The sequence below is a fragment of the Sciurus carolinensis genome, chromosome 10 (genome assembly GCF_902686445.1).
Source record: "Sciurus carolinensis chromosome 10, mSciCar1.2, whole genome shotgun sequence".
In the NCBI taxonomy this organism is placed as follows: Eukaryota; Metazoa; Chordata; class Mammalia; order Rodentia; family Sciuridae; genus Sciurus; species Sciurus carolinensis.
The window spans coordinates 135,905,993-135,930,582 of NC_062222.1; the positions used below are offsets into that span (position 1 = coordinate 135,905,993).

At 57.8% G+C, this 24,590-nt stretch overlaps 1 protein-coding gene across 1 annotated transcript in view; it reads left to right on the forward strand.

The window, feature by feature from the left end:
- Positions 1-24,590, forward strand: part of Evc (EvC ciliary complex subunit 1) — a 60,173-nt gene that overhangs the window by 32,171 nt on the left and 3,412 nt on the right. The window contains exons 11-18 of the mRNA XM_047566601.1: positions 699-797; positions 10,442-10,651; positions 15,455-15,564; positions 18,437-18,647; positions 19,390-19,596; positions 19,932-20,076; positions 21,328-21,439; positions 24,179-24,305. Of these exons, the coding sequence (XP_047422557.1) occupies positions 699-797; positions 10,442-10,651; positions 15,455-15,564; positions 18,437-18,647; positions 19,390-19,596; positions 19,932-20,076; positions 21,328-21,439; positions 24,179-24,305 (1,221 nt within the window). The remainder of the gene's footprint in view (positions 1-698; positions 798-10,441; positions 10,652-15,454; positions 15,565-18,436; positions 18,648-19,389; positions 19,597-19,931; positions 20,077-21,327; positions 21,440-24,178; positions 24,306-24,590) is intronic.

Here is a 24,590-nt window from a genome sequence, read left to right on the forward strand (position 1 = left end):
GTGGGGCTCCCTCCCCCGTGAGAAGATCCACTTGAGGAGGAGCTGGGGCGCTGGGCACCACATTGCTCAGCCTGAGCCCCGAGTATGTATGGGGTGCCAGGTGTCCGTCCCAGGACCCGGCATGGGCCTGGCACATTCCTGGTGTCTGGGGGAGCAGGATGAAGGCAGGGAGGGGCGAAGAGAACTCATGGGTGACAAGCAGACCCTTGAGCAACTGAGCGGGTGGCTCCCCTGGCAGAGGCCCTGCTCCGGCCCCTCCCCGGGAGGAGTCCACCCTCTGTCCCTGCCCACGAGAATCTCCGCCATGTTGGGCTCTGAGGCCCTGCAGGCCTCCCCCGTCCCCCAAGCAGGGCCTGCCTGGGCGCTGGCCGTGCTGACCTCTGCATCACCCCTGCGGCGGTCCTTGGGGTGGTCCCCAGCAGCAGGAGTCAGAGAAAAATGGCTGGGGGCAGGAGCCAGGACAAAGGGTGACGAGGTGGCAGGTGGGCCTCCTCACACGGGGGTGACGAGCGAGACCTGTGGCTCCCTGCGTCAGGCAGGTGGTCGGGCCTCAGCCACAGTCCTGGGCCTCAGTTTCCCCGTGCGTAAATCGAGGTGAACATCCCTCCCAGCTGAGCGGCCAGGATGGGTTGAGGAGAGTTTTCTAGAAGAGATAAGGCTGCATTTCCCACCAGATTCAGTTCCTGTTTCAATCACAGGCTTTCCACAGGGTCCTGGAGAGGCAGAGGCTGATGCGGAGTGACCTGGAGGAGGAGGAGGAGCTCAGAACCACAGAGGCCATGGTCGCCCTCTGCCAGGTAGGTGGCCTCAGCTACCGGCAGAGAAACCTCAGGCTTTGTGGGGACAAGAGCTGCACATCCTGGGGCAGGGACCCGGGCAGGTTCAGGATGACCAGGAGGTCACAGCTGGGTGTGGGTGCTCCTGGGCAGCTGGTCCAGCCCTGCCATCTGCTCGCCGCTGGGGACACGATGGCGGGCAGGATGGAGCCCCGACCTGCGGGGCTGCACTGTGAGGGCTGGCAGAGTGCCTCAGGGGGAGCGCCAGGGACAGGCAGCGCTCAGGGCAGGTCAGCACGCTGGCCTCCCTCCCCCTCACTGCCCGGCCACGGGAACACTGCCTGGTCTCTGGCCCTCAGTTTCCCCCTCTGGAATGGGGACGGCAGGGGTCCTTCACAGTGAGGACTGAGTGTGTGGGAGGTCCTAGGGATGCAACTGGCTTGTGGGCGTCCCAGGCCACCTTGGCTCCCGTCACCATAACTGCTGAGGAGCACAGAGGGGGGCGGGGGAGGGGTGGGATGTGCAGGGTGAAGGTGAGGTCAAGGTCGGTTGTTTGCAGGAAGCGATGCCTGAAGCAGGTGTTGAAGGGACAGGTCCCAGTGGACCAGGAGCTGGGGCATTCCTGGAGACCCACCAAGCAGGAAGTGCGAGTCGTCATCACAGGGATGGCCGTCGGGGTTGGGTGATGGTGGCTGCCGCAGCGAGACACACAGACGGGGCTTAAACGGCAGGAGTTACTGTCTCCTGCTGGGGCTGCAGGTCCAGACCCAGGGGCAGCAGTGCTGCCGGGAGGCCTCTCTTCCTGGCTGGCAGACGCCGCCCTCTCCCGTGTCCTCGCTGGTGAGCCGCACGGCTCATGTCCCTCTCCAGGACGCAGGAGTGACCGATGTGATTGCCGCTGGCCAGCACAGCTGGGGAGATGCAGCTGTGTGCCCCTTCCTGACCCTCTGGCCCCCCGCAGGCTGGCTCAGGGGATTTGAATCCAAGACCTTGGTCAGCTGCAGGGCTGGGGACCATCCTGACGTGTGGCCCTTTCCTGCAAGTGGGGCAGGAAGTGACTGTCCTGCTTTGGGTTGGGAGGCGACTTGCTTTGTGCTCTACGTCGGTCCCTCGGGGGGTGGTGCCCTGAACAGGCCGTCAGGGGCACAGGATGGCATCGCAGAGGCCCAGACACACCCTGGAGCTGAGCGAGGACAGTGCTGGCGGGTGCCGAGAAAGCACGGCTTGGGTCTGTCTGGATGCCCCGCATCCCGGCTCCTCTGTCAAAGCGGAGCCAGCACGGGCATCTGGCCGTCAGCAGCTTCAGCGAAGCACGTGGAGGAGGAGCCAAGGCGCAGCCACACTTAGGACCCTCGCCACCCGAGCTCGCTGTCTTGGAGGCGTGTGCAGAACACAGTCATGTGCACGCCGGCCACTCCGCCTGGGTGCTCCCAGGGCCTGTCACTAGAGCTACAGCATCACCCTTTCTGTGCCATGACACATCTCAGTGTTGGTGACACAGTGACTGTGACACAAATCCAGTGGCCGCCTGAAGGTTCCCAGGGCTGCAGAGAGAAGTGTGTTCTTCCACCCCCCACCCCGTCTACAAACAAACAGCGAGTTCCCGGCATTCACTTGTTCCAGCTGCGGGGCCGGCGCCTCGGAGGCTCCTGAGCCGAGCCAGAGCCAGCCGGATGGGAGAGGTTCTGAGCTCAGACGGGCTCCCACACCAGGGCACCCCGCACACCTGCCTGCTCATCTGCAGATGAGTCATCCAGGCGGAGAGGCGGGAGAGCACCACGCACGGAACTGGGAGGAGTCCCCAGCCAGGTGGGGGCAGTGCCAACTCCTCTGGGTGCTGGTGAGTGACAGCACACACAGCGTGGCCGACCACCCACGCCTCGCTGGCTGTCCAGCACTGGCTGCCCTCAGCCCATGGTCCCCGCACAGCAACACGGCGAGCTGACACGCGAGCCCAGCCCTGCCTAAGGCACGTTGCTTGCATAGAGATCTGCCAGACTCCAGCCTCCAGGGAGCTGCAGTCGGGCCGAGTGCGAGTGCTTAGGGCCTAGAGGCCACCTCCCAGGAGCCGAGCAGAGGCAGACCCCCTTCCTGGAAATGAGTGTTTACTACACGGCAGCGGAAGACGGAGTGCTGTTCAGGGTCGCTCAGGGCAGAGCCAGGAGTCAGGAGCCATGGGGGCAGAGCCAGGTGCCAGAGGGAAGGCAGCAGGACTGGCTTAGTGCCAGGGCTGAGACCCGGTCCCGTCTCTACCCACAGCCTGGCCTGGGGGTGGCCGGCCTAGGCAGGACTGGTGAGTGAGGAATCAGCGATCGGTCGGGGTATTGGCGACCACTAGTCCCACAGTCCAAAGGTGCCACAGGATTCCTGTAACCCTAAGGAATCACCACAGACCTCGTGGCTTCAAACGACACAGTTATTACCCCACAGGTCTGGAGCTCAGGCACCTGAGGGGGCCTCCTGGGCCATGGGGAGGCTCCAGGGAGGAGTTCCAACACTCTTCTAGCTTCTCGAGCTGCAGGCTCCTGGCCCTCCCTCCTTCGTCAGGGCCATAATGGCGTCGCTCATGTCCGCTTCTCCTGCCACACCTGCTCTCTGCTCCCCTCCTGTTTCTGTTCCACTTAGGAGGACCCTGGCCCACCTGGGCCCTCCAGGTCATCAAGATCCTTAGTCACGCTCCACCTGCAAAGTCTCTTCACCCACGTGCAGATGCATGTTCCAAGGCTCCAGGGACTGTGATTCGCCTACCCGAGTGAGATACCGTTATTAAGAGTTAAGGAAAGCAGTGTTTGGGGCCCAGAACAGCAGTGGTTTCTTGGGCCACATCCTGAGTAGCAACAAGCATGGGTCCCGAGTGCATAGACATCTCTGGAAAGCAGATACAGTGGGCCGTGGCTTCTGTGGTTCTAAGGACTGAAAGGTGGTAAATCCCCCAGGGACACAGGGACTGAGAAAAGCAGGCTAGAGTTTTTATCTGATATTATGGCAAGACTAAGGGGACTCGCTTTCTTATTCTGACTTACTAAAGCCACTGGGTGGTTCACTGATATTTTTTTATTTGCAGAAGTGAACCCTACTGACACCCTTGTGGTGTCCCATGCTACCCGGCTGTACCCACTTTCCTCTCGGTAGCTTCCACAGCCCCTCGCTCCCTGCAGGAATTGCACAGCAGAGAACTCGAGAACCAATCAGACCAGGTTGGGCGTCTAGCTGCAAACCATGGTGTGCCTGGTCCCTGGCACTTCACCACCTTGAGCCAGGAGCCCAGGGCTGTCTGCTTTACAGGCTCTGGACTGTAAGAAAGAACCGCTTAATACCCCCAAGTGCCACCCACGGCTCTCAGGATGCAGTCCGTCACCCTTCCCCTAGCTCACTGTGACCACCAGCCTGGTCCATGGGGCTGCCCCAACCTGTCTACTAGGCCCCTGGCCAGGCCCACCACCCTGACCTTCACGCCCTTCTGCAGTGGCATCCTTTGCTCTCTGCTTCCTGCTGTCTTCAGGTGCCTGGTCCCTCCCACCATGGTGCCCTGGTATGCACTCTTCCCCTGCCTGAAACAGTCTGTTTCAGTCAACTTTCTCGTTGACCCGGCAGGGACAATGGAGAGGAGAAAAAGCTTGTCACTCATGGTTTCAGAGGTCTTAGTCCACAGATGGCCGGCTCCCTCTGCAGGTGAGAAGGTGCCACCCGGCTCGGCCAAGTCTTGAAAAGGCTCCCAGCTGGCCATTCTCTTGCCCCAAGGGGGCTTCCCTGCCAGAAGGCGAGGCTGGGCCCTGGGACCCCAGGGAGGCTGCAGATGCAGGGACCCAGAGGACTGCAAGACAGGTGGGCTGTCGCCTGGCCTGGGCTCTGTGTGCTCCTGCTGGAGGGACGGGGATGTCCTCCTAAGCTTAGTGCAGAGGCCTGGGGCCGGCCTCTCCCCAAGCCCCAGGTCCCCTGCTGTCCTGGACCCTTTTACAACACTGTCATTCTGGTATGTTCCAGAGCTGTGGGGGCCTGTTAGGGCTCGTGGACAAACGAGGCAGGCCACAAAGAGGAGAGCAGACGGGACCTGGCACAGGTTTTGTTAGGAAGAGCTTGGGCTAGTGGACCCTGCGGCCTTCCCAGGGCTGACTACTCTAATTTGCAAACTAGAAGCCACTTGTGAAGGAAAAGAAGGCACTGCTGGCTGTCCTGGCCCCCGTGTGGAATGACAGACTCCAGGATAGGACTCAAATCGGTCCCCTGGCGCCCAAGGGGCTGGAAAAGAAAACCACTGCTGGGACACAGAGCTGGGCTCACTGTAGAATGTAACAGGTGACCAGCAGATGAGGCCTGACCCTGCAGAGCAGAAGGCGTCCACGTGGGGAGGCGTCCGCGCCACCGCCAGCCAGAACAAGGAGAACCAGGGAAGAACCCGAGCCCACTCCTCCTCCTGTCCGCCCCTCCTGCTTGCAGGGTGCTTCCTGCCAACCAGGACCCAGGGTGTGCTTGGAGTCCAGTGCTGCACCTCAGGAAGGGCATGTCCCGGGCACGGCCTGTGGCTGCCCTGGGTCTTGAACTTGACCTAGATGGACTTGTGCAGCATGTCCTCTTTCCCATCCTGCTTCTTTCACTCAACTTTATATTTGTGAGCTTCACTCATGTGGTTTCATGTGGCAGTGGGGGTTCTTCCTCATTGCCGTGTAGTGCTCCATGGTATAAATATCCCGCCGTAGGGGCCACAGGTGGCCATCTGTGTCTGCTCCTCTTAGCCTCTTGCGGGTTTGGCTGGCATGGACTCTCTCCTACATGCCGTGTGTATTCGTCAGCTTTCCATCACTGTGACAAATGCCTAAGGTAATCAGTTTATAAAGGGAAAAGATGTATTTTGGTTCATGATTTGGGAGATTCTGGTCTGTGATCAAGTGGACCCAATCGTTTAGCTATATGGAGGAGCAAAACTGCTCAACATCATCATAAGCCAGGGAACAGAAGAGAATGAGGAGGGGCTGGGACTTCCACTAACCTAAAGACCACCCTCTAGGTCCCACCTCCTAAAGGTCCCATCACTTCCCAGTAGTGTCTTTCTGGCCACCAAGTCTTTAACACACAGGCACTTGGCATTCACAAGTGTGACACATGCATGCACATTTCTCTGGGGTATATATCAAGGAGGGAGTGTTGGGCTGTGCAAAGGATTGATTTCCTCTGTGCTATTGACAGGTCCACCAACTCGACCAGGATTTTGAATTTAGAGGTGATGCTGGGGAGATGAAAGACTTCACAACATCAAATCCTCCAACCCAGACACATGGTTCTCTCTGCATTTGCTTAGGTGTTTGGTTTAATTTTTCTTCATGTGGCATAATAGGTCTATGCTTGCTATTTTTCATTTGATTAAGGAAGTTTCCCTCAATTTTTAATTTACCAAGAGCATTTCTCATGCAAAGAATTTTATTCTACAAAATACTTTCTCCTTCATCTTCTGAAGTAATCATCATGGTATCTTGTCTACCTTATCCTGTTAATGTGGCACCTTGCCTTGACTCAGGTAATGCCGGGGGCACATAAATGTAGAACTTTTTCATTTTTCTGCTGAACTAAACTGTTCCGACTCTCCCTTCTCTTTGAGGACTCCAGTTAAACATGTCAGAGCTTCTTGTCCCTTCTGTGCCATTGCCTTCGCCACATTTTCCGTCCTGTAGGATAGATCTCCTTGCTTTGTTCTGGGTAGTTTCTTCTGGTTTTTCTCCCAGTGCACTAATTCTCTCTTCAGCTACTTCCAAACTGCAATTAAACCTGTATGTTGAGTTCTTAACACCGGACAGTATTTTTCAAATTCGAGAGTTTCTAGTTGGTTCTTTTTAATGAACAATATTACTTTTTTTAATTTCCAGATCTTAGCACATTGAGCATGGGAAGCATAGACACCGGCAGTCTGTGTCTTGTCTTTGCACTCTGCCGTACCTGTGGGTTTGCTTTCATGCCTGTTGTTTGTGTAGCTCTTTGGTCACAGCGTCCGTCTCCTCATGCTGTCTTGTCTTCTGTATATTTCACGTACAATATTCCAGGTTTGCACATTTACCTGTAGAATTGGTCTAGTGTACGACGATCCTCTTTCTCCAGAGAGGATTTTCTCCTGCTGCTGCTCTGTTAGGGCTCCCGATGATCCGGTGTCACCTTCATTTGAAATCAAGGCTTGGGTATCCTGGATGTGCTAGTCAGATTTTCATTTTTGTAACAAAATACCTGCAACAAACAACTGTTATACAGGAGATGTTTGTTTGGGCTCCCAGTTTTGGAGATCTCAGTCCATGGTCAGTCAGTCCTGCTGTTCTCGGGCCTGCAGGGAGGCAGCACCTCAGGGGTTAGCCTGCAGGGGAGTGAGCTGTTCACCTGGTGGCATCTGGGAAGCTAGGAGAGGAGAAGACCAGTGTCCCACAGTACCCTTCATGGGCACGTCCTCAGTGACGTAACCCCTTCCACGTCTTCAAGTTTCTGCCACCTTCCAAAGCACCAGGCTGAGGACCCATACCTTAAAACAGAGACCTTTGGGCGTCCCAGACCCAGACTACAGTGCCAGCAGCTGAATGATTTGATGGCCCTGTGGAGGTCACTGCGGGCTGGTTTCCTTCCACGTCACTCTGGTTTCTCCAGGGCGGCTTTCCGGCTCCTGAGCTTGAGCGCAGAGCGGTTCACCAGGTCCGCCCACGATGGCCGCAACTCCAGCCCCCTTCCCCTGGCAGCTCTGCCAGCCAGCTGGGCTAGGCAGGACCCCAGGCAGAACAGCTGCTAAGAGCAGCCCACCGTGTCTGCCCCCAGGCCTGGGTCCACGTGGTCTCACTGTCGAGGGACGTTTATGTTGGCTTACTCAGGAGTCCTGACGTTTTCTTCACTCATCTTCCTGGAGGGTTAGTTCGGATTACGTGGTCAGTCATTTCCAGGCAGGGTCTCTGCATTCTTCAGAAGGATGCAGGTCCTTTATTCCTCAGGCATTGTCACTTTATTCTGAACAAAGGTCCAGCTATTCATTGCATTTGATGAACAGAGATTTGAATTAAATTTAACTTAAATTCATTGAGCACAGTAAGTTATGGTCTAGGTGCATACACCATACCAGGTGCTGACAGTACGTTTATTCCATTTTCAAAAAAACAGTTATCCAGGTAGCACATTAGCTAAGTATGAGTCCCAGAGTGCAGGGACCAGGGCCGGCCATCAGCTAACTGTCTGCTCTGTGCCTCCACTCCCCACCTGTGAAATGGTGGCAATTATAACAGCCCCCTTCTTGGACTGCCATGAGGGTTGCATGAGTTTCGAGAGGAACAGGGTCAATGACACTGGCAAAGGTAAGAATTCATCAATACTGATGATTATAATTATCACCAGCAATTTGCCTGCCACTCTGCTGGACCCTGCACGTGCAGAGGTAGCAAGAGAAAACTTTGACAGTCGTCCCCACTCATCCTCGAGGCTACGTTTTGAGAACCCCATGGTATGCCCGAAACCTCAGATGATGCCGAGTCCTGTATATACTGTGTTTTCTCCTATACCTATACACCTCTGATAAAATTTAATTTATGATTTAGGCACAGTAAGAGATTAACAACAATAACAAAAAAGAACAATTATGAAAACATACAGCGATAAAAGTTTTAAGATTGTTCTCTCACTGCACTATAGTCATTCTCACAGTCATGTGAGATGACACAGCGTCCATGTGATGAGCTGAACTGAGCAGAGTGACATAGGCATTGTGACATAGTACTAAGTACTACATAAAGGCTACCTGAACACAAGCATTGTGATACTGCAGCAGTGTGTCTGATAACTAAGACACTGGCTGGCTGCTGGGAGGGTAGCATATACGGCTGGATACACTGGACAAAGACATGATTTGTATCCTAGGCAGTATGGAGTTGGACGGTGTGAGATCTCAACACAATTCTCAGACCAAAGTGTGATTTAAAACTTATGAATTGCTCCCTTCTGGGATTTTCCATTTGATATATTTGACCCATTTGATATATTTGGTCAACTGAGATGGTGGAAAGGAAAACTTGGATAAAGAGGGAGTGTAGTACTTCAGAAGGTCTAGGCCATGAGAAGGATGACCAACCAGTGGCTGGGAGGAGTGTTAAGTGCTGGAGGGTGGCAGCAAAGAGAGATGCCCAAGACCACCCGGGGGGTGTTCCCCAGGATAGCTCACATGACTCAGCACATGGTGCACCCATGGCTAAGATTTGGTACAGTGGGAGGAGTCAAAGCAAAACCAGCAAAGAAAAAGGTGCATGGGGTGAAATCCAGGGGGACTCTGGCATGAGCTTGGGAGTCCACTCCCTGTGGAGTCGTGTGGCATGAGCTCATTCCCCAGCGCTGGCCTGCAACAGCATGGTGGGAGATGCTGTCTACCAGGGGAGATGGCCTCCACCCAGGAGCCAGGGTGTTGTCAGGGTCAGCCCATGGGTGCCCTCTGCCCAGCGTCCACCACGATGCCAAACTCCAGAGGACAGTGAGGTGTTTAGCTCAACCACTCACACCCCACCCAACCCTGAGGCCCCAGGTCTTGCCAGTGAAGGAGACTTGGAATTGAGCTTGGGGATATACGGGAGACTCCTGGAAAGGGACGGGGAGTGGGCATGAGTACGGGTGGTGCATGAGGTACTGGGGACTGCAGCCAGGTGCTTGGTTGGGGAGGATGCTAGGCACAGCTGCAGACCTGAGGAGGATGCAGCCTCTGCTGACAGGGGGCGTGGCCTGGCAGGGGGCGTGGTCGGTGGGGTGAAGTGGTGGTTCTCTGCCCTGGTAGGCTCATCAGAGGACTGTGGGAGCCCGTGGCCCAAGGAAGGCTCCGTAGAGAGAGGACTGTGGGGGGAGTTGCAGAGGAGGCAGGCCTGTTCCAGGTGTGCAGTACCTGCGGATGGGGTAAGGGACTGCATAGCAAAATGGGCCATGAGATGCCAGTGGTGTGTGAGCTGACACAGCAAGCGTGTTGACGGGCATTATACATATGGAGACAGGACAGGATGTGAGCTGGACAGGGAGATGCCAACGTCTTGGAAATGGCCATCTTCGTGCCCAGAGGGTGGGAAAGGTATGGTGGGGGACACAGTGGGTCCAGTGAACCTAGGCCTGTATGGTTTGGTGTTTTAAATGTGTAAAAAAAAAAAAAAAAAAAAGAGTGTGGATTCACAGGTGTTAAACATACTATTATCTAGAGCACCAGGCATTTTTTATAATATAAAAACCATTTTTAGAAAGAGACTAGGGACCGGAGATGTCATTGAAGGCAACAGAGGACCCTGGGGCAGGATTCAGAACTGCCTGGAAGGCCTGCTAGGGAATTTCCACTGTGATGAGAACAAGGGTCTTCCAAGTTAACTGAGGTTCTAACTTCCTATGCCAGGAGTGGGGAGCAGGGAGGAAGGGGGGAGGGGCACCCTGTGATCTCAATCTGGGTGGGGACTTGGGAGGCCCAGGTGGGGGTTAGAGGGCTCAGGAGGCAGTTGTGAGGCTTGCGGGGGTGAGCAGAGGGCTGGAAGACTGTGGTGTGCGTCTGTGCACGTGTGTGTTCATGTGTGTGCACGTGCACAAGCCACAGGAGTCTTGGGTCCCTAGGTCCCCGGGTGTGTGGGAGGCCTAGGCCAGAGCCACGCTCGGCCAGGGCAGGACATGACCGTGCCCTGGTGTGGTTTTTGCTTCAGGAGCTGTACCGTGGCACCATGGGCACTTTCCAGGAGTGCGTGGACACCCTGTTCCTGCAGACGCTGAGCGCACGCGGCCTGCCCAGGGCGGAGTGTGAGGCCCTGCGGCAGGAGGTGCAGGAGGACGCAGCGCGGCGGCTGGGCAGGTCCGATCGCTTCCGGCGGCGGCAGTGGGGACTCCTGCAGGACCTCCTGGAGCGAGACCAGCAGGTGGGCGCCCCGGGCGCGGGGTCGGCGAGGGTTTGAACCAGGAGAGATGGCGGGCATGGTGTGGGCATCCCTAGTGACTCCGGGCGGTCTGCGAAGACCCTCGCCAGGCTTTGGCCACAGCCACCCAGGGGTGGTGCGAGAGCGCGGACCTGCTTCTCCAACTCGGTCAGGAGACAGCTGTGAATCCAAGGGGCCGAGAAGGAAGGTGGGTGTTGGAGTGGCCAAAGGGCAGCACACAGGGCCCCAGTGCACGTCTCTGCATTATTAAAACCAGAGGTATGTGCCATGGACAGCATGATGGCCCTCGATGTCCACATCCCAATCCCCAGACCCTGGGCATATGTGACCTCATGTGGCCAAAAGGGCTTTGTGGCTGTGATTAAGTTAACCATCTTGAGACGAGGAGGTCATCCTGGATAGTCCAGCTGGACCAACGTCATCACAGGGCTCCTGTGAGTGGGAACAGAAGGGTCAGGGCCAGAGGAGGGGACGGGAAGGTGTGAGCAGGACTTGGAGTGGTACAGCTCATCCTGGGCACACTGGCAGCTTCTAGAAGCTGAAAGAGGCACAGGAGAGATCCTCCCCAACCTACAGAACTTCCTGCCCAAACCAGCCCTGCAGCACCTGGATTTTTGCCATTAAGACACATTCAATGATTTCTGACCTCAGTGCCAAGAAAACAATTGTGACGTCCATCAGTCTTATTTTTGAAACATAGAAACTACCAAGTGAAAGAAGGAATTCCCCAGCATGGCGGACACCAGGCCCACCGTGTTTCCCTCTCCCTTGCTTCCTGCACCCTGGAGGCTGAGAGGCTGATGTCGACTATCCCAGGACCCCTGCAGTCAGCAGTGGCCGAGTGACAGCTCTGACGGCTAGACAAGCTGCGGTTCCGTGAAGGGTTCCTCCTCCCTAGCTCCAGAGCCAGGGCGCCAGGAGCACGGTCCTCCCCGGAGTCCTCCTTCCTGCCTGGAACACAGGCACCGCGTGGCCCTGACTAGAGGCGGTCGGCAGGAGCGAGCAGAGTGAGCGGGGGCAGCTGGAGTCCACGGAGGGTGGTGCGCCACAGCCGTGCCCTGGACCGCCCTCCTGGGTGCTTGTTACAGGGAACAACTCCTTGTTCCTTCCACTGGGTTTTCCATCAGTATGAAAGCCATGACAATGGATGCATGTGACGGGGGCTCTCTGAAGAGCGGGAGAAGTGCCCAGGAAGCAGGAGAGAGCTGGGCAAGCGTGCGGCCTCCTGCAGCCTGCTGTCTGGATTGTTGGACCCTCGATTCACGTCAGCCCTGCCAGTCACATGCCTGTTTCCTGCACCTGGCTGTGCGTCCTCTGAGGACAGCTCCCCTGATTTGTTTGTACTCTCTGATTCAAGATCCAGTGGCCCAGATGTAGCAGGTGCTCTGGAAGGACTGTGTCCTGTCTCCAGCAACAGCAGTGCAGCTGTGGAAATGACCATACGGTCACCCTGACCCTGTGCTCTGCCAGGGATCTAAATGAAGTCAAAGTCATCCAATTTATGCCAAACCCAGGCCATTCTGTGTCCCATCTGCTGAGTGGAGAGGCCAGGGCTTGGAGAGCTGGCAGGTGAGTCAGCGTGCCTCTGGAGCTCACCAAGGGCCCCAGTGACCACCGGGGCTTTGCAGATGGGCCCCTGACCTCAGAGCTCAAGACCCGGGTGTGAGCCAGAGCAAACATACAAGAGGCTGGAGACTGCCAGTGAGCCGACCTCCAACCGCTTTTGCATGGCTTAGGGAATGTCTCAGAACTCCAGCTCCTGTGTGACAACGAGGGACCAAAATACCCAGCAGGTTGCCATGAGGCAATCATGTGATAATCTCTTGCACAATGCCCATTTAATCACCTGATGATATTGGCATTGAAAAAATCCTGAATTTTATTTCCCACAAAATACCCACGATTCATCTACAACTCTCTGGTTACGTGATTTAAGTGCCAGTTGTGCCTAGCTCTTTTGTCTTTTACGTATTTACTTGGTGATACGATAGTGATTCTCCCTGGGCTTGTGGGAAGTTTCTCGAGAGTCGTTTTGCATTCGAGAAGCAAGGGGAAGAGCTGATGACTTCGTCAACAGATTCAAGTCTAACGAAGACAGCCTGCTCAAGGTGTGCACGTCGTGATTGACTCACTAAATTACTACGAGGCATTTAGAGACCCAAGTCGTCTCCCACTTGCCATGTTTCCTCGTTGATGACAGAAAGCAAGACATGAACTTTCTGTGGCTCAGATGAGGCTTCATCTTGTGGAAAACCAAAAGCAGACCCAGACCACAAACGGCCCTTCCATGTTAGATTCTGTCCAGAACACAGTGGTGGCCCCATGAGCTGTTGCTCATGGAAGTCGGTGAAATTAAGGAACTGGTGAAATGCACAGAGGTGTTGTCAGGTCCTAATCCACTCTGGCGCAGGTTTCTGGGCTCCTGCGGCACAATGCCCCCCTCAGGAGGTCCACACCCTGCTCCCTAAAACCAAAGTCAGGTTCAAGGCTAAAAGGACCTTGCAGATGTGATTACATCAGGACCTTGAGGTGGGGAGAGTTCCCTGCTTAGCTGGCCAGGCCCCGCGTGCTCACAGGGGTCCTTGCAATGACAGCGGAGCAGGTGTCAGAAACACTCAGGCAGCATTCCTTGGTGCCGTGATGTCCAAGCCAGTCAGCAGGTGCCCTCCAGGGGCTGGGAAGGGCGAGGAGAGGGCTCCCTTAGGACCTACTGATGTCCAGAAGTGTGAGATAATAAATGCGCGGTTTTAAGCCACTAAGCCTGTGGTCAGTTGCTAAGCAGCTGCAGGAAACTACTAAACCACTGCATGGAAATCTGCGTTTTTAACAGGGAGGGTGGCAGGTGAGGATCTCGGCCTCACATATACAACGCCAGCCCCGGGGTCGTCTTCCAGTCAGAATCCTGGCTCACTCCCCCTCAGCTCAAAGCAGCATTTGTTTACCGCGGAGCGTCTGTGGGCTGGACATCCAGGCCAGGCTTGGCCGGGTCCCCCCAGGGTCTCACTCGATGCTGCAGCCACAACAGTGGCTGGGTCTGCTCTGGAGGCTGAGAAGAGCCTCTTCCGAACTCAAACAGGCTGGAGTCTGGTTGGGCAGGACTCGGAGCCTGGGGAGCTGTTGGACTGAGGACTCGCCACTCCCAGACTTTTATGTCCAGCTTCGAGCCTGCCTTGAACTTGACTCTCTAAATGAAGTCTCGTTCAGGCGGTCAGTAGGCGCGTGATCTAGTGCACCCCAAACAGCACCTCTGCTCTTCCTGCCAACCTGCCCGTCGCACTCTCCCCTTAACTGGGCCAATACCTTGCTCCCCTTTCTCTCTCTCACACCCTGTGTGCTGTGGACAGGGCACCCCCTGGCTGGCCCCACCTTCAGCCTCGCCCATAAGGTGGACACTTCCCATCATCTCCGGCGCAGCGCAGTGACCAAAGCCGCTGGGCCTCTTGTCCAGCTCACTGCAGCGGCCGGCCACTGCCCTCCCTGGATTCTCAATGCCAGCCAGAGAGAAACTTTCAAGACACACCCATGCCACTCATCTTTAGGATGCGCTCTGAAGAGTCCTTTGACATCCCTCAAATTGAAGTGCATCTTAATTTCACCAGCGATGATTTTTCTGTCTTAGTGAGGCCTGAAATCGTTGGGCATCTTATAATCATCAGCACCACCAATGACAAGCCAAAGTCATATCTCTGCTCAAAACCCCGGGTGGCCAGTGTCCTCCTCAGGTCCTGCCAGACCTGACGTGTCAGACCTGGCGCCTCCAACCCCACCTGCTGGCTCCCTGCCAGGCGCCTCCCCGGCCCCACTGGCTCTGTGCTCCCAGGTCTTTGTCCCCGGTCTCCCTCACAGTGAGGCCTTCCTCGAGCAGGATTCTGAAAACCACAGTCCCTCCCTGCCCTGGACTCTAGGGTTTACCCCGGTGTTGACCTCAGGACCCACCCTGAGGTCTCCAGATCACCCGCTGTCCAGTCCTGAGCACGTACCCAGCTTTGACGACCCTTAGTGCCCTTTCCTGTCCCCCAGTAACACGTGGAAGTTTGAAACCAAAAGCACAAAGCCACAGCATGACCTGGTAGCCATGTCCAGGGTGGGTGCCGAGGCCCCTGCAGCAGCTGCTGTTTCCGACTCCAGGCACCAGCAGCCTGCGTGTGGCCCTGCTGGGGCTGGCGTGACCGCTGCAGCGCTGTCCCTCTGGCCTTGTCACCCTCCAATCCTGCTGCTGGCTTTCTCTGCAGACTCAGCACAGCTGAGACCCCTACGTGCTCTAGAGACGACGTTAATTTGCCTTTTAAGGAATCAAGATGGTGTCGAGTTTTCTAGAATGTTGTTTACCCTTAGATCATTCTAACTCCTCAAAGGACTCAAGAGAATGATCTAAACAACATTTTCTGGGTGACGCCATGTCATTTTGTGAGGCTGGGTGTGCGAGGAATACCCCGGGCTGAGAACGGCAGTGGACGGCAGGGGCTTCGTCCACTGTTCCATGGTGTTCTGTGGGCGGCGGGAGCCCCGGCAGGCTGCTGGACAGAGAGCCTTCTGCAAAGCTGCAGAAAGGGGACAGCGAAGGACTCATCTGGATGGCCGAGTCCTCAGGTGCACTGACCTTGCCTGAGGTGCGCGTCTCTCCCTGCAGATATGATCTCCCAGAGAGGAGCAGGGTGGAGCCAGAGGTTTTAACAGAACCGGGGAGAAAGGGTTTTTAAAGCAAGACACAAACCAGCCCCAGCGCAGGCAGCTGGCCTGGCTCCTGCGCAGTGACCACAGTGCCTTCTGTTCCCCACGGCACAGGTGTGGATGGAGGAGTGCGCGCTGTCCACGGTGCTGCAGACCCAGCTGCGGGACGACCACCAGAGCACCTTGCGGGGAGTCTTGGACCGCCTGGGCGGCCTCAGTGAAGAGTGAGTGGGGCCATCCTGGGAGGGAGCGTCCTGCACGGCCCCACGCCCCTCCGTCTTCGCCTCTGTAAGGCTGGCCTTCCCGCCTGCCTCTTTTGAATGTGAATGACTAGGCTCTCAGCCTCTGGGCCTCAGTCTCCTCCTCCGCAAAATGGGGCTAATGATTCTACCTCCAATAGAATCTACAGTGAATCCAGTAGAATCCAGTAGAATTCTACAGTGTCATGTTTTGTAGGAATTTTTTGCAACAGCTTTTGGGGATGTAATTTACACGTCATTACAGATTTTTTAGTGAATCTCCACACCCATCACCAGGATCCGCATTTAGGTTTCCATCTCCCCACAGAGACCTCTTGCATCCATTTATAACAAGCTACACTTACCAATTTTTATATTCATTTTTCAGATTTTTGCTCTAGCAGTACAATAGGATTTCTCCAACTTGCTGAGAAATGTTTCTTTTTCCTATTTCTTATGATAAAAATGACCGATATGCTTTTGTAGTTGCCCGGCCTTTCCCAGGAACCCAGTCTGGGTTAGTCAAGACACAGGAACGGGGCTGAGGCCAGGGTGACCCGGAGGCACCGCAGAGAGGGACAGATGAGCGGGTGCTGCTCCGCACGTCTTGCTCTTCTGTGCTTTCGGTGATTTGGAGACTTCAGACGGCCTCCCTGACCTGTCAGGATGGACCACACAGTCAGATGTCACTGCCCGCTGGGCGGTGCCAGCGCCTGACCTGCTCGTCCTCTCTGAAGGTCGCTCTCCTGTCCTCGTGGGTTTTGGCTCTCTACTTCCAGTCCCAGGGCGTGGTCGTCATTATTTAACCCAGCCCATGTTCATTTAGATTTATTCACACAGTTACCCTTTATGTTGTTCTTGATTCTTTCCTTTCATTGTTAAGTTTCCCTCTGGGATCATTTTTGCCTGAAGGTTCCTTTCAGTTCAGATCAACTCATAAAAAATTCTCTAAGGTTTTGTCTAAAAATGGCTTAACCTTCGTTTGTAAGGAATGTTTTCCGTAGGTGTGTGTGTGCTACTATTGCAGAGTACCTGAGACTGGGTAGTTTATGAACAATAGAAATTGATTTCTCCCAATTCTGGAGCCTGGAAGTTCAAGACCAAGTGGCGGCAGTTTCTGTGCCTGGCAAGGGCTGCTCTCAGCTCCCAAGGTGGCGCCCTCTTGCTCTGTCTTGCATGGCGGGGGCGGAGGGGTGATGAGGGGGGCAAGTTCTGATGCTGTTTTGATGAGGGCCCTGACCCAGCCATGAGGGTGCCCCGGGCCTCCCTCCCAATGCTGACAGACTGGGGTCAGTCCCAACACCCAGATCAGCGTGTACGTTCAACCTTATCTTGGTCATTTTTCAGTTCTTTAAAAGGGCCCTTGTCTTAGACTTCATTGCTTCTGGATGCACTTGAGATTTCCTTTGTTCTTCGGTTTCACCCGTTGAGTGTGGTGTGGCTGAACACCTGTGTGGTCTGTGTGTGTTCTCTTTTTCTTTTTTCTTTTAAAATAATTTTTAGAATAATTTTTATTCTACTTATTTTTATGTGGTGCTGAGGATTGAACCCAGTGCCTCACACTGCTAGTCTAGTGCTGCACCCCCAAGCTCCACCCCAGGCCCTGTGTGACCTCTCTAAAGCCACATCAGCTGCGCCGTGTGCGGAGGCCATCCCGAACCCACCTGGGCGAGCTTTCTCTGACAGCGTGAGAACCCAGTCGTCCCACTTAGGAGTCGTGGAATAGAAACCAGCCTGTGGAGCCTTGTGTCTGTGCTCGCGTGGTAGATCCGCAGAGCCCTGGAAGCCACCAGTGCCACTGAGCCATCTTTCCCGTGCTCGCCCCTAGCGTTTTTGGTCCCTCCTGCCGGTCTCTGCCGCTGTCTTGCTGGGCTCCAGCCTCTCCGCACGTGTGACTCTCCACACCACTCAGTATTTCTCATCCCTTGGCACACTGGTACATCCTGGATTTCTTCTGAGCTGAATTCCAGTTCCCTGTCTCTCTGGATGTGTCCTCTCTGCTCTGAAGTCTGTGGAGTTCTAAATGTCAGCTGTCGTGCTGGGAGTTCTAGAATGTTTCTGACTTTCTACATCCTTTCTAAAGATCTGCTAAGATTCTTCATCTTATCCATTCCTTGAGTGTATAAATTATAATCATTGTAATGCTTGCCTGATTATTCCAAAATCTGGTATCTTGTGGTTATTTTTCTACTGCCCATTTTATTCCCTTTATTTTGGGTTGATTTCTATCTGTTTGCATGTCTGGTTATTTTCATTGACTGCTGGACATTATCCATGAACAATTGTAGAGAGAACATAAGACTCTGAATGAGGCCATCATCTAAAGGGGATTTATCTTTCTTCCAGCAGGAATTTCTGACGGTAGCAGATGAGCTCCACCCCCTGGGGAGTTTAGCCGAGTCACATTAGGTCTTCGTGAGGGACGCATCCTTCTCTCTAGGATGAGCCCCCTGTCCCCAGCCCCGTTGTTTGCTGGGCCTCCCCTTTGCCATGCAGACTGCCGAGGCGCTCTCCAGCTTGCCGGCCCCTTCGCCGACACCTTACGTCACGAAACCAAACGCTGGGCCTCCTGGGTGGACCCAGGCTGTTTCCCTGAGTCACTGGGATGTGAACTCAAATTAGCTCAGTTTCAGTGTGGGGTGTGTTCAGTTTGAAATCCACTGGGTATGTGCTGAGGGCCCTGCCCAGGTGCCTCTGGAACGTGGGTGGGAGTAGTTTGAAGGCAGGTGCTGGTGGCCACCAGGTGGCTGTGGTGGCTGAGAGGCAGCACAGGAGCTTCCTCCCGTCCCACGCAGTGGGCTCCTGTGGTACCAGGGAGTTTCTTGGGCGCCAGCCTGTCGGGCTGCTCTCCCCACAGGTCCACGCGGGGCATCCTGCAGGGCCACGAGCTGCTCCTGTGCTCCACCCTCCGGAGGCTGGCTCTCCGCGCCGGCGCCATGGCCACCCTGGCCCAGATGAGGCTGTCTGGGAAGAAGAACCTCCTGCAGGAGCTGCGGGAGCAGCAGGCGCTGGAGCAGGGCTCCTCCCACTGTCGGGACGGGCACCAGTGGCAGCTGCTCCAGGCCCTGGTGAGCCCGTCCCCCAGCGCCCCCCGGGAAGTGCCCCACTGGGTCTTGGGCCAGCCATGTCCGTCCAAACCCAGATCCTGCCCCCGTAGTTGCTCCGTGAACCTGCTCGGGCTCTGTAGCAAGGTCACGGCCACAGCCCACACGGCAGAGCTCCCGTCTCAGTCTGGAGGCCGCACGAAGGAGGTCCCGGAGTGGCGGGCCTGCTCCTTGGAGGCCGCTCCCCTCTGTTCTCACTTCTCACGCGGCTGTCCCTCTGTGCTTGTCTGTGTCCTGCCCTGTCTTCACTGCGGACCAGGCACTTTGGATCAGGACCACCCTCATGATCCCATTTTAAGTTAACTGCCTCGTTAAAAATCCTGTCTCCAAATCCGTCCAGTCCCGGGGCCCTGGGGTTAGAGCTGAACACGTGACCTTGGGGAGGAGCGGCTGAGCGCATCACAGTACCCGCCTGTCAGCGCCCCATGGCCTGGTGCCCTGGTGCCACAGTGAGGTGCGCCAGGAGACCTAAGCCAATCAGAGGGAGAACGGTACCGCCATCAAGGCACAGAGGGGCTTTGGGATGTCACAGATCCAAAGGAGGATAATAGGCAGGTGGCGGAGCCGGGCTCAGACCCAGCGGGCTGACCCCCGGCTCACGCACGTGGCCCTGAGCCTCAGGTGCAGCCGAGTCTGCACCCACCGAGGGGCGGTCTCCCAGCCTCCCAGCCTCCGCCGTGCAGGGCAGCTGCTGGCCTCGTTGCAGGAGGCGCGTGTCCTGGAGGAGGCCGGCCGGCTGGAGGAGGAGGCACAGCAGACACGGCTGCAGCTCCATCAGCAGCTGCTGGCCGAGGCCCAGGAAGCCGGGCAGCTCCTGCAGCGGCACTCGGAGCGGGCCCTCGGGCAGGCGCTGCTGGGGCACGCGAGGAATGCGGCCACCAAGAGCCGGGCCAAGGACAGGGAGGAGCTCAGGGTACGTGCCAGCCCTGTCCCCGGGGCAGGAGGGACTGGGTGGGCGGGCCAGCACACCCGGACTGGTCCTCGGGCGCCCTGCCGAGCTTGCCTGCCTCCCCCTCCTCAGTTTCCCCTCTGCAGGGTGGGCTGCCCTCCCTCTGAGACTGGCGAGGCCCAGTCTCCCCCGACGGCAGGGTTCCGCCTGCCACCAGCCCTGTGCTCTGCCTGGTCCCCAGCCAGTCTGGGTTGGGAGTAAGAGGGAGATGTGAACCGGGCTGGGGGAGCCAGCCCCAGCTTGGCACGGTGGCCCCCCGTGACCTTCCCACCCCGCCCGTCCTTCTCTCCTCCCCACAGAAGACGCTGGTGGAGACAGTGGTGGAGAGCGTCCACGTGACCAGCGCCAGCGTGGGCCACCTGGTGCAGGCCTATTACCAGCAGGTGGGGAGGGTCATGCAGGACCACGAGGAGAGGAAGCTGCAGCTCCTGAAGACCCTGCAGGGTGCGCTGCCCGGGCCCCTGGAGACCGCCAGATTCCACAAATGGGGTGTCAAGTGTTCCAAACTGGGAGCAATTTAATTTTGAAATGTTTTCATGTATTTATTCACCCCCTCTTTTTATCCCCCAAATGCTTTTTAAAAGTCATGTAAAGAAACATGCACACAGTACAACAAGGTTTCTAAAGCAGAGAATCAGTAGGAGGTAGACCCTGGGAAGGCAGGACAGGCCAGTAGCCCCCATGTAGAGGCGAATGGTTCTGTCTCTGGGTTCACCCAGACGTGGGCAGGTGGCGCCAGATGCCCCATCGCGGCTTTCCAGAGGAGAGTTGGGTTCCTTTAGCAGGAGGCAGGTGTGACCGCGGGCCACTGTAGGACGTTCTGGAAAGGGGGCACGCCACCTCCCCTCCCCAGGTCTCTGCTTCCGCTCTGTGGGAGGGGCTGGACTGCCCCGGGCGTCCTCCGGGCTCTCACTGCCCTTCCCTGACCCCGACTCACGCAGGGCTTCACGGCCAGCACCTGGAGACCGTGGAACTTAAGGGTCCACAGAGACCCCTCCCCATCAACCCACCCCCCCGGGAGCCACAGAGAGGGTGGGCCGAGCTCATCCCTGCCCAGCCTCTGTGCCCCAGGCAGGTCAGCGGCCCCTGGGCGCCCAAGAGCCAGGGAAGGGCAGCACCCCCACGTTGCCCCAGAGCTGCTGGGCATTGGGCTGCCTGGCAGGTGGGGCCTTGAAGCGGGCGCCCTCTTGGGTGGGGCGCCGTAACAGCCCTGCTGGGGACAGGCGTGCACTGAGCTGGCCCCAGGAACCCAGGGCACCTGGGCATCTGAACTGCTTTTAAAACCTGCGTTTTCTGAGCATCTGAATCCACAAACAAGAATGGGCAGGGAGGAAGGGCAGAGCCCCAGCTCCTTGGAGAGCCCGTGCCAGCCGGCACCCTGGCTCACTGCAGGCGCTCCTGCCTGCCTCTGCCCGCCCTGCGCTCCTCAAGCTCGCTGCTCCTGGTGCTTTAGTGCTGAATCCTCTGTCCTCCCTCTAAAGACTCACAGAAAAGCTGGAGGGGCAGCTGCTTTGTCCAGAGCTGCCTGTGGCTGTCCCCAGGGTTCTTGCGCATGCCACACTTGTCCCAGCACTGGGGTGAGCAGCGCTGGGTGGACACAAGTGTCCTGCCCAGCCCTGGAGCCAGCACTGCCCAGCCAGCAGAGTCAGTGACCTTGCTGTGACGTGGCCCACTGTCCTATCTCCTGTGGTCCAGGTGACAGAATTGACGGCTACAAGCTGTGGAGAAAGCAAGAACTCGGCGACCCTGGACCCAGGAGCCACACAGCAGGCGCAGCTCCCGGAACCTCCCCAGCTGTCCACCAGAGGTGAGGCTTGCGGAGGCCGTGGGTCCCCCAGGCAGGGATTCGGGGTCCTCTGTCCCCCACCCAGCACGGAAGGCCCTGGGCCTGCCTGCCCCCTGCCACAGTGGCACCTGCACCTGCGCCGGGCATCCGGGTTCGGGTGGCTCCTGCAGCCCCAGCAGCCCCTCCGCTCTCCTTCCTGCTCTCGCTCCCCCAGCGGCTGATCTTGGGGTGGGTGTGGGATCAGGTGTTCATGTGGGGTGACCTGGGAAGCAGAGAGGGAGCGGAAGGGAGCAGAGACAGGTGTTTCCCACGTGGCCGTTGCCATGACCATAGCCTCACCCGTGGCTCAGGAGGCTGGGCTCCTGGCTTCTCTGGGTCTCACGCGGTGGAGACGGAGGCGCCAGCCGGCGGGGCTCTTCCTAGAGGCCCTGGGGGAACCGTTTCCGAGCGTGATCAGTTGCTGCAGAACTGAGCCACTTCCTTGCCGGCTGTCACAGGGGCCACCCTCTCTCTGGTCCTCTCTGGGTCCCCGGCTGGGAACGAGCAGCAGTGACAAACACTGCTCACGCCTGGGGTTGCCGCTGCCACCTCTGCTGCCCTCTCCTGGGTGGGCGGGGCTCCTCTGCTCCAAGGCTCAGCCGCTGTGGCGGGACCGCCCGGCACCGGCTCAGGCAGGAGTCTGGCGCCTGGGCCTCGTCACGCCTGCAGACTCCCTTGCCATCTTCAAGGGCTCTGGGACCTGAGCATGCTTAGGGACATGAACGGGGAAGTGGCCAGTTCTGGGGATGTCGTGTGACCGGCACAGCAGAGGGAAGGCCGCACGCCTGTGGCTTTGAGGGCCAGTGAGGCTCCAGCCGCCCCGGAGCTTCAGAGAGCTGTGCAGAACGGTCTCCAGGGACACCCGTGCAGGTGGCGTGAACGGGTCAGGGTCTGTCCTGGGGGTGCTGACTCGCCTGCCCACCCCGGTCCCCAGGCAGGCCACAGCCCTGCAGGCGCCTGCAGGCAACCCCCTGTGGGTTGCAGGCGGGTGCAGTGCCAGCGGGCCCCTCGTAAGCACCTGCTGTTTCTTGGCCACTAGGCGGGTACCAGGGCCGTGCCTGCCGTCTGTCCAGGAGCTCGGGGCCTGGGGAGAACAACATGAGTGAGGAATCAGCAGTCAGTCCGTGGGGGTGCTGGGGGACATGCCGGACCACAGAGGATCCCTTGCCTTGTCCTGCTGCTAAAAGTGGCAGAAAGGCAACAGCCATGGGAGTGGAGGAGAGGGAGCCCTGGCACGTAGCAGAGTCCAGGTCAGCTGCTCATTGGCGGCTGGCATAGATGGCAAGCACTGCAGCACCTGGATCAAACTGAGCCTGACACCCCCCATGACTCTCCGTCTGGCCATTAGCCGTGGTCAGCAAAGGCCCGCTATTGCACTGCAAGGTCTGGGCTGCACTGACTCTCCACACCCGTGCTCCGCAGCTCCCAGATTTGGGCACAGAAGCATCAGGTGGCTTTCACTGGGCCTGCAGATTCCAGGCCCCACATCTGAAGACTGGGACTCAGGGCGGAGGGGAGCCTGGGCATCTGAATTGCTCACACGCACACCCCGACCCGGGGGTCCGGAAGGCCGCGGTCCGACCGAGGACTTCACTTTGCCCTGGGCGATCTAAGAGGAGAGGCCCCCGGGCCCCCTGGGCCAGCCCCACCTGGTGTAGGGAAGGGGACGTCCAGCCGGGTGTGCCGGGTCCAGGCATGGCCCGAGGCCCTCCCTCCCTCTCTGCCGGTCTCGTGGATCCACGGACAGGGTTTCTGGTGAGGCTCGGCCTCCGCAGGGCTGTCACCAGGCTCCCTCCTTCATGCTCCACCGCCCCTCCTAGCAGAGCTGAGGGCTGGGACCAAGTCCGCCAGTCACCCCAGGCGGGAGGGTCAGTGGTGCTGCCGGAGGGGTGTGGACAGCAGGGCGGCCTCAGAGGAGGGGCTGAGCGGGCCGTGCGAAGACAGCGTGAAGCCGGGTGGCATCTTGTGCCTTGGGGACACCGTGTGGACAACCGCCTGCCGGTGCTGAAGGGGCTTCTGCCTTCAGGTCCAGAAATTCAGCCTTTTCAGAAAGTCCACCTCAGAGACCAAGAGGAGGAAGGCCGAGGAATGCGAGGCCGGCCTGAAGGCCCCTCGCTGAGGCCAGCTGAGGCCAGCTGAGGGGAGGGGAGCACTCTGCTCCCCAGAGGGAGGCGGGGCCCCTGCGCTCGCGGACGCGCCTCTGCCCCGCTCTGTCCCCTGCCTCTCAGAGGAAGGGGCTGCCTCACTGGGATTTCCCTCTAGGAAAGAGCCCCGTTTCCCAAGGGACGGGCCGGGCCGTTCTGAGATTTTAGATCAGGATGTGGCCCGGGCCGCTGGTCCTTTCAGGAGAACGCTCCTCCCTGGGCAAGATGGCTCTTTCAGGACAATATACCACCTCTGCCAGCACCTGGCAGCTGTGACCCCAGGCAAGCCCGCTTCTCAGCTTCTCCTTTCCCCTGGCTCTTCTTCTCTGTCCTGCTGATGTCCCCAAGCTACCCTGAGGATCGAGACAAACGTGCGTGCAGAATTCTGTCAGCTCCTTGCTCTTCAGGCCTGGACGGTGGCCCCAGCGCTGGGCCGGCTGCTCCCGGGTCCCCAGGCCCCAGGCGTCAGTGGCACCTACGGGTCACTCATTCTGCAGCATGGTGGCCCTTTGGGAGGGCTGGTGTGGAGACTCCGAGTGCCTGCGGCTCGACAGTGTTGACCACCCCTCCCCACCAGGCTGCGGTCGCGGCAGAGGCGGTTCCTGGCCCAGCTGTCCACGCCCCAGCAGCTCCGCCTGGACGCGCAGAGGCAGAAGGCCAGGGCTCTGGACCAGCTGGAGGCCCAGCTGGAGGCGCAGCTGCAGGTGAGAGCCGAGCGGCCTTAGCAGGCGGCTTCGAGAGGAGCAGCGGCCAGGTCATGGTCAGGGGCCAGCCTGGCCTCTGGGTGGGGGCCCTGTGCCAGGTGCAGAGCCTTCAGCCGTCTGTGCATGGTCGTCCCCGTCCCACTGGCTGGTGCTGCGCAGCTGCCCAAGAGATCAGGAGCCTCTCGGGTGGCACGGCCCCTGTGGCCTCTGGCCACATCCTAGGAGGCGCAGAAAATTGAGCATCTTATGTGTGCAGATCGCCACCAGGTGGACTGCTCAGCATCA